Below are 12,011 nucleotides of genomic sequence, written 5' to 3' on the forward strand. Positions count from 1 at the left end.
CCGCAGTTATTGGACTATGTTTCTATCCCTGGCTTTGTTATGGAATTCCGGAACAGGGAAGGTATAAGGGAAGGTGGCGTCGGTGTTCATATTAAGGAAAATATCAATTATAAGCGCCGTCGTGACATTGAAAATGCCCACCCAGAACTTGAAAACCTATGGATAGAGGTGCCTGGCCGCAATAAGTATAGTAGGGCTCTTGTAGGTGTGATCTATAATTCCGAGCGCATGCTCAGTCCTTCTTTTGACACCATATCCTTTAGCGCGACCATCGTGAAGTTATACAAGCTCGGTTTCTGAAAACCCTTTCTCAAGTGGCTCTTGAGCTATCTATCTGGCCGCTCCCAGTTCGTGCAGATCGACGATAGGAAGCCCTCGTACCAGTCATCTCAGTATGGCGTTCCACAGGGGTCCATCCTGGGACCGATGATTTTTAACTTATATGTATCAGATCTACACGAGGTGACCTTGTTTCGTGCCTATCACCTGACCATTGTTTGAGGCGATCACATTAGACCAAGCGTCCTTTCAAATATGACGCGTGGTCCATTACAAAGCGAGACCACGTGTTCCTGAAGAAGAAAACTTGAAAGGACGCGTAAAATATCATTTTGACATTGTCTCCCATGAAGTGCACATGCATCTGTTCTAGTGCACAGATGGTTCAAGGACGAGCCAGCAATAGGAACAAGATGAAATCTGTGTTACTGCCTCTCATAATTACATGCTTTGCTTCAGGTAAGTAAGGAGGTATAGCGGGTAGCAGGTATACTATTTCAGTCAATCTTCTAGATGACTATCACGTGTCTAAAGTTGATGCTGTTTTGAAAATGTAGATGGGTTATTATTCACAATGGCACGAATAAAGCTCTTTAAGGTGAGAGGCTTACGTATTTATCAGATCTTTTTATGTTACCGCACGGAGAAAAGATCAGTCTAAGTTTGACCCACCAGTCTCTCAGGAAGTAAAAGCAACATGTCAGTCTATAAGAGTGTCTATTGCGATAGACATAGACATAGAAATAGAATAATCCAATAAAACAATTGAACAATAGAACCTGCAGACGCTCCCTTTGACAAAGGATTTTTGAGAAATATTTCGAAACACGTTGCCAACACCCAACTGAGACCTTTACGCAAGGAATTAGCTTTTAGCATGATTTGAATTTATTTTTCAAGTAAGACTAACAGAGAGTGGAAAAAAATACATGAATGCATTTAAGGCATACGGTGACTAAGCACTGCACAATTACCTCATATTTTCTTCGCTTTAACTGTTGCACAGCCACACAAGATTGTTAAAGCAAACTTGAGTTCACCAGTGTAACCTAGCTTTCAAGATTTGACTCCTTGCGAATTTGAACCTCCCTCGAACTTTTTTCTTTCGCCTTAAATAACTCAGAATCATTCGCTGTTTCACTCACAGTTACTCCACAGCTAAATCGAAGAGCTGACACTCAATTACAAAAAGAATTTCCCACACGGTGAATTATGAGTTCAACTGCAACAACGAACCATTTACCAACAAGGTTGCCATTTTCAAAGAAATTCGTCTAATTGGTTGCGTTTTTCAGGTTCAGCATTATGAGATGTGCGACGGAAGTTTGATGTACGGTTTAGATTCTTATCTCTTCATACGTCAGCCACTTCGGAACATTCTCAGTATTTTGGAAAGTTCGGCCTCAAAATCAATTTAGCTCATTTCAATGCTGTGTAGCTCAGCTGGTCTTTGACTAAAACGATGCTAAACTCGGCGGCAAAACGAACTCGAAGCCTGCAATGACGAAGAGCGGCTTGTTCAACCTTTGTTGGTTGCCTATGGAAACTTCTCTTTTATTGGAAACATAACATTCTTCAATATGTTCTTTATCTCGTGGTTCTCAACCCAACATGCATGATGCCACGGAATGATATAAGGATGATGATTAGTCATGATCGAGATCCGTTGCCATAGTCCTTTTAAAAGTACAGCGTTGAAAAGTGAGGTAAAGGTGAGTTTGTTTCGCTTTGAAAAGGCAAAAGCAGCGCTCGCATGTGTCGTAACCAATGAAGAACAATCTAATGAGGTCTGATTGGCTTATATATTCATATTTCGATTATCCGGACCCTCGATTATTCGGACTATTTCGTCTTGTCCCAACGAGTCCGGATAATCGAGGTTCGACAGTACATCAAATCTCCACTCCAGCTCACCATCAAGTTTGAGTTAGTGTATCCAAAAATAGCTTAGACGTGTTAGATTTCTCGTTGCACCTGTGAATTGCTTTATTGTCACTGATAGTTATCTTGACGTCACGGATGGCCTCTCTTGTTCACGCCATCTCCTTTATGAAAGAGCCAATGGGGATGCAAGAAGAATCAGACAAACAATTTTGAAACAAAAGTGAAAATATACAAATGGCATACATTTCCCCTGTTGCACAGAAAAAAATTTAGCGCGTGAAATTCGAATTAAATCTCTCCGTCTTTAAAGTTAATGTTTTCCTTTGCATAGGTAAAGTGAAACGACCTTAAAACGTTGTTCTTAAATACGCTTATAAATGATTTAACGCACGTAAATTGTTCCATTTACCCTGAAGTTATTGAAAATGGAAATGCAGAGCAAAATCTATTGTACATCAACACTAATTACAAACCACTCTCCTTCCATCATCAGACATGTTCCAACATCAATAACCTCAAGGACTTTAAACTTATCGCGTGATGCAAACAAATTCTACAAAGGAGCCAAATTATACGACGTCCAGTGGCCGGAGGATACAATAAGAACATAGAACAAAGTTCGAAACCAAAGAACGAAGAATAAGGATAGATCTGCAAACATTATTTGATTTCGTCTGCCATACAGCTAAAACTTTGTTCGTCATTTAAGATAAACCATATGGGATTTATTATTTCACTACTAGTTCATTCTCTAGCATTTTGGCTATAGCTTTCTCTGAGTATCGTATCGATCGCATAAGGCGTCGGCAAAAGATGACAAGAACACAAAGGAGACAATTTAGGTGTTCTTTGTAACAAAAAAAAAACCGATGGACTTAATACTTCGTTGCTCAAAAAGACAAGCCTAAAAGACGAAAAAATATAAGTTTGGATCGTTCACTGAGGCTAGTTTGTTGCCCCGCTTTCTGTCTGTGTTTTTGCCCTGCTTCAAACTGTAATACCGTAGCATATTTTGCGCGTCCAGATGACTTAATATGGTAAAATGGCGTAAAAGTGGAACAACAAATACATATATAAACTCTGCTGCTATAATAATTCTGAAAGAGCTGGTGAGCAGTAAAAAGTACTTGCCACTCAAATTTTAACCGATAGTTGATAAACAAGAATGCGTTCTTCAAAAGTTGATTAGAGCCTTAACATTGATTTTTTTATTTACAGACTCGCTGTGCTTCCGTTGTTATCAGTGTTTTTCTCATTTGTCATGGGAGGACTGCAACAAACACGCCATAGAGACCGATGAGTGCAAACCTCCAAATGTTTGTTACATGGCTCACCGAATATTTCAACGGAAGGGGCAACAACGGCATAACTTTATCAAGGCTTGTTATAGCCCTAGATGGTGTCCACAAGAAAGGTGTAGACAGACCACGCAGACTTCTGTGGACGGTTCGTGGTGCGAGACAAAGTGCTGTAAAGAAAAAGATCTCTGTAACACTGGAATGACTCCCTCGTGGGAAAGGGCATATGTAGGGAAGGAGTCTGCCGTCAATCAAAATGTACCACATAAAGTTTGTTTTCTTATCACTGTATTGTTAGCAATGTTAACAGCGTGATTAGGATTTTTCAGCCTTTTTCAGCTTGATATGCAATAATGAGCGTAGTTGGACAATAGCATAAGTCAGTTTAAGTTAAACACTTTTAGGCCTGAACGGCTCATCAACGAAAAAGAAACTTAAAAATAGAAACAAAAGGTATGATAATGGCGCTTGCTTTTAAAAAACGTAGTTTTATTTGAGGTATGCTTTAGTTTTAATTCTTAATAGTGTTAGGGTTTCAACATGGGAAATCAATATCTAATTCAATAAAGCTAGTAATTTACCCCATAACTGACTCGCACTGTGGATCTCAATAGCCCCACCCACCCCCCCTCCGTAAAATCAAGTTGATGTGAACACGACCTTTTATCAATCTAAACTTCATAAAGAAAGCTTCAGATCACTTAACTGTGATCCATCCACAATCGAGTCAGATGTTTTTTCCCTCCACTGTTGTTGTCTGATAATGTTAAAGCAATTTGCCAGTATAATACCGTCTAAATTGAACAGGCCTAGTGTATAGTTTACGGAGAGCAACAACTATTGGATAGAGTAAAATCAGGTCCGTCTTCGATCATCAATAATTACCGCAAGTTTGCGACGCACTTTACGACGCTGTAGAAAAAATTCAACGTACGGCGTACCAAAACTGCGAGTCAAGTTACCCGGAAAAGCGGCTTCTTCTTGACTAAGACAATGAGCAATTAATGACAAATGTACTCGGGTGTTTGTGAAAATATGGACATCTGGAGGCGTTAATCATTCTAATCCGCATTAGAAAACCCCGTTTTAACTTGACTTTTCCAGAAAGCTAGGCGAAGAACGTAAAGTCTCCTCATAAGAGGGTGGCGGGCTGTGTTCTGTTCCACCTGCAGTCATGAAATTACTTAAATTACCTTACTTAAATTAAGGTTCACCAGCACATCTTGTAATACAACAGACTTCAACTTCAATCGAGAAAGAATTAGTACCAAAATGATAGTTTCAAAACAACGTACGCTAAGGGGTACCCGGTTAGATCGCACCACGGTTAGATCGCTCCTATTTAGATCGCTCCTATTTAGATCGCTCCACTCGAAAGTTAGATCGCTTCATCAAGTAAGTTACTTCGCTACCAAAATAAGTTACTCCGCTCCATGTTATTAAGTGAAGTATTAAATACCAATGATCTTTAAAGTTTATAGGTGATGATGTGTCTTGCGACGATTCGAGTACATCGTATTCACTCAGTCCTTCAGATTAGTCACCGAGCTACCGATGTATGATGTATAGCGATGATGGAATAAATTATCGTGGAATAAATTATAACTTTGTAATCTGATTAATAGAATTCTAAGAAGATACATGAAAAAATTACTCAGTTCTGATTGGTTAAGATAAAGGCAGTTTTTAGGTAATTCAGTTCAGAAGAGGGTTAGTGCAGTGCAAAGAAGTAACAAACCAGACATTCTGATTCGTCAAAAATCAAAGAGACTCACAGATAGCGAATCAAATGCGAGCCTTGGATGTCGCAACATTCAGATACGCTGAAAATTTGCGAGCGAAACAATGGCCGGCGTTTCAAGTAGGTTTTATTTCGCCACCAAAACAACAATACAGCAACTGAAAAACAGCTCCAACAACGAAAATACTGTAAAAAGCACTGCTTTTTGGTTGTCGGTTTGGAAAAATGGTGTTCAGAGAAGGGAATTGTTAAGGAAATCGAGAATTACGAGCCGACTCAGCTTAACACTTTCCTCGAGCGATCCTACGCCGAAATTAAAAACATACATGGTTAAACCTCGGAAACGACGATTCCATTTCATCGAAAGTGACAGAGACTGAACAATTCCTTGAATTGTTTAACCGGACTTTGAAATTTTTTGCACCTCAAAGATGTGAAAACATCATTGTATATTTTTGTTTTGATCGTACACGGTTGTTTTGACCGAACGCACGGTTTGAACAAATTATTTTTGCTCTTGATGCGCGCGCTTTGCTTCTGCATAATTATGATGAGCTATCTCGTATTTTTTCATTTATATTATTAATAAGTAATCACATGATGTTTCTCGTGCAATTCGGAATAAATAAGCACTTGTTAATTTTTTCAAAGACCACAAATTGCACGAGCCCGTGGGGCTCGTGTAAATTTGTTAGTCTTTAAAAACTTACTCGTGTTTATTTATTGCAAATTGCACTCGAAATCATCTGATTACCTATACAAAGATATGATAAGATATGCACGCCATTTATTGAACTATCAATTTAGACTCGTTACATTTGCTACGTCTACCTTAGTTTTCTACATGGAGCGAAGTAACTTATGTTGGGAGCGAAGTCACTTATTTGATAGAGCGATCTAACTTTTGGTTGGAGCGATCTAACTGGGAGCGATCTAACTATGGTGCGATCTAACCGTAATTCGCTTAGGGGCCTAATTCAGTTGAGAGGGTCTTGGTCATAATGTGAATAGTATAACTACAGCGTACACAGATAGCTTATAATGTTTTACATCATGGCTATGAGCGAATCCGATATGATGGCAAAGATCGTCTGATTTGACTTGCATTCGCTGTATTTGCGGTCTAAGAAAGTGAGATATCTTACCATGAACACTAAGATCGTGATAAGGCGAACCTGGGCCATACAAATCGGGGTAAATATGAGGCAGTGGTCCGGTGTAAGGGCCTTGGTGGGGAGGCCGTGACACTGGAGGGGCTGTCGGCTCCACTGGCTCTGCAGTCTGAAATCATTTCACGTGCCAATATTAGAACATACAGTATGATCTAGGAAAATTGATAAAGGGGTAAAGTTTCTGTAGAAACTGTAGTGCTGCGTCGGTGGGAGAGTATAAAAAGGTAATTCTGTATTATCAAATGAGGTGATAACGTTAATTGGCCACCATTAAGAGTTTCGAAGCTGACGTTTCGAGCGATAGCCCTTCGTCAGAGCGAATGGAGGAATTGTGGGTAGTGTGTGTTTATTCGTAGAATATGGAGCTACGCCATTGGTGGGAACATGGTAGAGAGAAAAACAAGAATAAATTGGTTGAATGAAAAGTGTTTGTTGATACCGTGGGGATTAAGAAAGATAAATTTTCGTTCTAGAATGTTGCGGCTTTCCGAACCACTGAGATTTAGTGAAAGGCCGCTAACTGTCATATGCTACTTAAAATGATTAGGGAGATTAAAGTGTCTAGCGACTGATTTGGATGTGTTATTATCGTGTCTTTCTACGTCGCGAAGGTGTTCTCGGAATCGGTCACCTAATCGTCTTCCTGTTTCACCATTGTACTCACTACTACTCAAGTAGTGTTTGTTACTGCGAAGATCGCTTTCATATTCACTTACGACTTCTTGCAGTAAGCGCAAGTTATGCAGTAGATGACATTGGCGGAGGTGCACGTGATCAGTAATTTTGATGGATATCTTGGGTTGCGACATTTTCTTTACTTTATGAATGAAAGGACGCTTTTACATCCTGAGCGAGCGCATAAGTTCCAGACTGGTCATTACTTTGAAATGGACTTCTGACCAAAAAGTTGCCTATGTTTTTTATCGCGTTTGAATGAAATTAGTGGAGGCTGCGAAAAGATATTTCCAGTCTCTGAATCGTTTAAAGTAATTTTAAGTTGATTATTCGCCGAAGTAATCCGCTTTTCAGTTGATCGGTGCCAGGTTGGCTCCTTATCGCCTTCTGATAATTCTCTCTTCTGCTTAAGAACCGACTTGACTAGAAGTAAGCCTCGATGGTTTCTTCTGCAAGTTAGGATCAAATGCGAGTCAGCTCACCACAAAAAAAGTAGACACATGATTTTTCAAATCTGTCACGAAACAAAAGGCTCCGATTTCTCTTAGACCCTAAAAAGCCTCTTTCCACGATAAGAGCCTTCCCTCTTAATATATCTACTTTCCATTAATGAAAAAGAGAGAATTAAATTATCTCGACACCAAAAGACTGGGAATTCTTTAGTATGACTTTAGCATGACATTGAGTACCGCAACTAACCTCTCGAAATTCTTTTGGTAGCGGCCAAAGAGACTAAAGGAGAGTGATGACACGTGGAGGAGTCTAAAAGCAATCACTCTATTTTTATTTAAGTTCCGCAAAAATTTTTTCCCGCACCGTCCTTTGAATAAATAATTTAACATCGAATAAACACTCAGTAATTCATCAAAATTCCTGAAAGGTTGCCAGTACACATTCGATTTGGAGAGAGGTGCGAGACCACATCACAGCGAACCGGTCGGGGCTTGAAACTTGATCTGTCAATCTGAAGTTCAGCGCCTACCAAACCACCGCGCCTCTAACAGGGATCAAAATATCATATTTTTCGATTCGAGTGAAATCTGCCAAGCACACACTCACCTGCTGGCCTTGATTCTCTTTGTCCTCTTTTGTGCACTCAGTATGTTGTGGCATTAAAGCTGTCATCCAAGACCACATCTCTTCCTGATAAAAGTATCAACCATTAACTCAAAGTAGTTTAAGAGTATATGTTAGCTAAACATACGTAAGGTTGGGAGACATTACACAGGTACGAGAGGCACATACCCTAACATAGCAAAAACTAAAGCAAACACCACATCATCTCTAAAAAAATTAACAAAACTTCGACACTGTTATGTATTCTTAGCCTTACAATCTAAATAGTATCAAAATTAGAACAAAAACATGATAGAGATTATCTCAATTAAAACCTAAAATTATAACCTCGCTAGAACAAAGAGAAAATGATTCACGTTCCAGTTGATCTTTTTCTTGGAAAAGTTAACTGTCTAAGCTGCCATGGGTGTGTGAAAAATAATCCAAACTTTTATCAAGCGTTGGATGTTGTCCTTGAGTAGCATGGTATCATAAAGTCAGACGTGCCAGTGTGAATCAAGAGAGGCCAGGTTCCATCCAATCGCCTTGACGAAGGGTTAACGCTCGAAACGTCAGCTTTTTTCCTCTTTACGGTGGCCAATTTACGTTTTCAACTCAGTTGTTAAAAATAAAATTACCTGCTCTACTCTCACACAGACGCCGCACCACAGTTTCTTTAGAAACTTACCGCCTTCATTCATGAGGCCAGGTATGCTACGAAAATTTAGTTTTCCAGGCTTTCGCCAATCTACGGCATCATCAGGGAATGTGATGATGCCGTAGATCGGCGAAAGCTCGGCAAACTGAATCATCGTAGCATACCTGGCCTCACTTGATTTACACGTTTGACTTTAATCCAAACTAGCAGTTACCATTTTCCTAAGAGTCCTCAGAAGTTTAGGGGTTACACTTTAGCCTACAACTTACCCTCTTCACGCATATTAGAGAGCTATGTTTAGGTTCAGTAATCTCTGCGTTCAATGCTTTTGAAATGTATTTTCGAACTGCCTTTGATTTAAATATATCACTAATGTTGATACAATAAACAGTCCATACGAATTTGTCTTCAAGTGGTGACAAAAAGTCACAAAACTTAAAGACACAATCTGATCCACATGTGGCCATTGATGTAAAATTTTCATAGCAGGAGATTTAAAGATATTTTATAATGACGATAATGATGGTGACAGTAATAACAATGAATGCCTACCGGTGTGGCACACTGAAGGTACCAAACTATCCCTGACTTTGTGTGAACCTCAAAAACATTTTTTTTGTCTGGAAATGAATCTGATAACTTTACTTTATCAATATCTCCTCTTGTAACTGTATTGACAGGGGTTGGAGCCTGTTGGGTGGAATCAACAAAGGTTGTGTTTAAGTCTCTCAGGAATACTGCTTGATGTAACGGGTTGGTGAATTATAAAGCTGATAAACACAGCCTCAAACTGCATCACAGAGCTCTATTCAAGGCAAATGGTATAATTTTTCAATACATGGCACAGATCTGAAAGCAATTTACGTAAAGATAAGACCCACTAGATATTCAACACTTAGAATTGAGGTTGTTTGAGATTGTTCAGCCGTCTCTCATATAGCCACTTTGATGACATGAAACGCAAGCAGTGCTGTCATCAGCATGACTGCCATTTAATTCTAAACAAAGTGTCTCTTGTCCCATCAAGGTAAGGGAACATTATTTTTCTGCCCACTAAATAGCCTCTCCCAAGAGTTCAGATAGTAAAACAGGGAAATTTGTTTCCATTTCATTATCATAACAATATCTCAAACTTCATGGGACCATAATGATGTCTTGACCACTCTGCAGTTCAATTTCCAAATGAAACCGGATCAAGGGGCTTCAATCCTCACATTGGTAAACAAGTAAGTCAATCTTTCACCCAGTAAGCATATCAGAAAACTCACAAGAAAAGGAGATGCCTTTATTGATTCAGTCTTCTCCGCCAAATTTCTATTCTTTCCCTTTTCATTTTTATCATATTGCAAAAAATGAAGACGCTGATCTCTGAACTTTGATTTACTGTTTTTGCTGCCATGAACCTTGCCAGAAACCTCTCCCCCTGTACCACCCTTATAAAAAGTAAAAATACTAATAAAATAATTGAAAAGAGCTCATTAATGCCAGAGAGAGGGAACAACAATAATGATATTCTGCATCAAATATAGTTCTAGCACATAGATTGACCAAGCCCAGACATAAAAAATTGGTAAAATTATTTGAAATTCAAGTGAAAATTCAAGCCCTCAATCACCTTTCAACAATTTACAATTTTTAAAACTGTTGATTGACACTGTATTTAATAACAGATAAAATTAATATTCATAAAAAATAGTCAAAATTGATTCTTGTTCATTGGCCATACTGGGAAACTGATAATTAATTACCTGCAATATAAAATTAACAACCAAAGGTTTCCATACCATAACAGAAAACTGAATAATTCAAGGTACTCACATATTTAGACTCAAAATAATGTAGATACATTCTTTCTAATTTAAAGTATCTTCTTCCCCAGCCAGACCATACATTCTTATATTTTCTGAGCTCTCCTTCTTTCTGCAAAGGTGAAAAATTACAAATTTTATGTAAATGGATTTGATATTTGAAAGTTGTTAATAGATCATTTAAACAACTTACAATCTTAATTGTGATGACTTAATCACTGTTATTAATAGCTAACAATAACAACTTTTTTGATGGAGGAAGTGCATGTTCTGGAGATCGCTTTGGCAATACTGCAGCTTTAGCAATACTGCAGTATTGCTATTTTGTGTTTTAGAGACACATGGTGCGGTTTCAAACACCAAGATACCAAGAGTACATGTTCGCATATCAGCATTTCTTGTCGACTTCAAATATTACGATGGCAGTTTTCTTCATTGTCAACCATTAAAGATAAAAATTAAGGGATTCAGGTTTGAGTAAAATAATGTAATTTGTAAAATCTCTATGACATTTTCGGCTATCCCATCGAGGAAGCTTAAAGAGTTTCTTATACTCACCGTTGGTTTTGACTCGTTCATTTTTCCAAAGTAACTAAATCGTTCTACATCGTAGCCATTTTCTGCCAGTGGAGCTTCAGTAGACAGAGCGTAATGATGAAGTACTGGGCACTACAAAGATTCCTTACCGAGGAGCTCACGACGTCACACAAGATCAACACCTCTTGAAGCAAACGAGTCTGTCATCTGTGATTTCCGATTCCCACAATTTCTGAGGGACAAAGAAACTCGGATGTGGAGTGGAGCCCACCTTCAAAAACACTTAATGTAATTTTGGTAGTGCAGTCGTTCTCCCGTCTGGTAGGACTCTTTGGAACGTCACGCAACACCCCGCAAGAAAAGCTGAGAAGATGCTGCGTGACTTTCTGAGGAGACAACATCTCCTTAGGAAGGGAATGTCCTCGCTGAAGGAACAAGGTCGTCACGAGACACGGTCTTGCTTTTCACGTCTAAGTGAAAAAGTTTTTTGTTTCAGAGAGGAAATCTGGATTTTTGAACATACAAAAAAAACGTGTTTATAAATACAAGTTCTTGTTCATTAATAAAGCTGTAAATTATAACCTCGACTAACTGCAACGGGAGTTACTACATCACGGGCGACGAGCGGGGGATGAAGAGATGACCGAAATACGAGTGGTCAGCGGGAAAACAAATTTAATACTCAGACATAGTTTGATGCTACTCTGGTTTGCAGATTTAATGAATGTAACCGAAGAAGTTACAATTCATAGACCCAACGTTTCGACACTCCTGTCTAGTGCCTTCATCAGGGGTGATCTAAACGCTGCAACAAGAGGTCCTTTTATATGATCACTAATTAGCGGCCTTTTTTCTGACGAGACGTAAATAGGCGTCAGGAAGCAAACCGCCATCGTCACGATT

The 12,011-nt window shown here is 38.9% G+C and overlaps 2 protein-coding genes across 2 annotated transcripts; one reads left to right on the forward strand and one right to left on the reverse strand.

Moving 5' to 3' along the window:
- Positions 1–508: 508 nt before the first annotated feature.
- On the forward strand, positions 509–4,046 carry LOC113673845 (uncharacterized). The gene is made up of 2 exons (XM_027190295.2): positions 509–738; positions 3,382–4,046. The coding sequence occupies exons 1-2, from the start codon at positions 627–629 to the stop codon at positions 3,774–3,776; spliced, it is 507 nt and encodes a 168-aa protein (XP_027046096.2). The 5' UTR covers positions 509–626; the 3' UTR covers positions 3,777–4,046.
- Positions 3,930–11,265, reverse strand: LOC113673844 (pleckstrin homology domain-containing family A member 1). Its single transcript, XM_027190294.2, has 6 exons — positions 11,130–11,265; positions 10,582–10,683; positions 9,316–9,453; positions 8,109–8,192; positions 6,348–6,483; positions 3,930–4,627 (listed from the first exon to the last, which is right to left on the reverse strand). Exons 1-6 carry the CDS (start codon positions 11,148–11,150, stop codon positions 4,548–4,550), a joined length of 561 nt encoding a protein of 186 aa, XP_027046095.1. The 5' UTR covers positions 11,151–11,265; the 3' UTR covers positions 3,930–4,547.
- Positions 11,266–12,011: the final 746 nt, after the last annotated feature.

The sequence above is a fragment of the Pocillopora damicornis genome, chromosome 7 (assembly GCF_964200805.1).
Source record: "Pocillopora damicornis chromosome 7, jaPocDami1.2, whole genome shotgun sequence".
NCBI lineage: Eukaryota > Metazoa > Cnidaria > Anthozoa > Scleractinia > Pocilloporidae > Pocillopora > Pocillopora damicornis.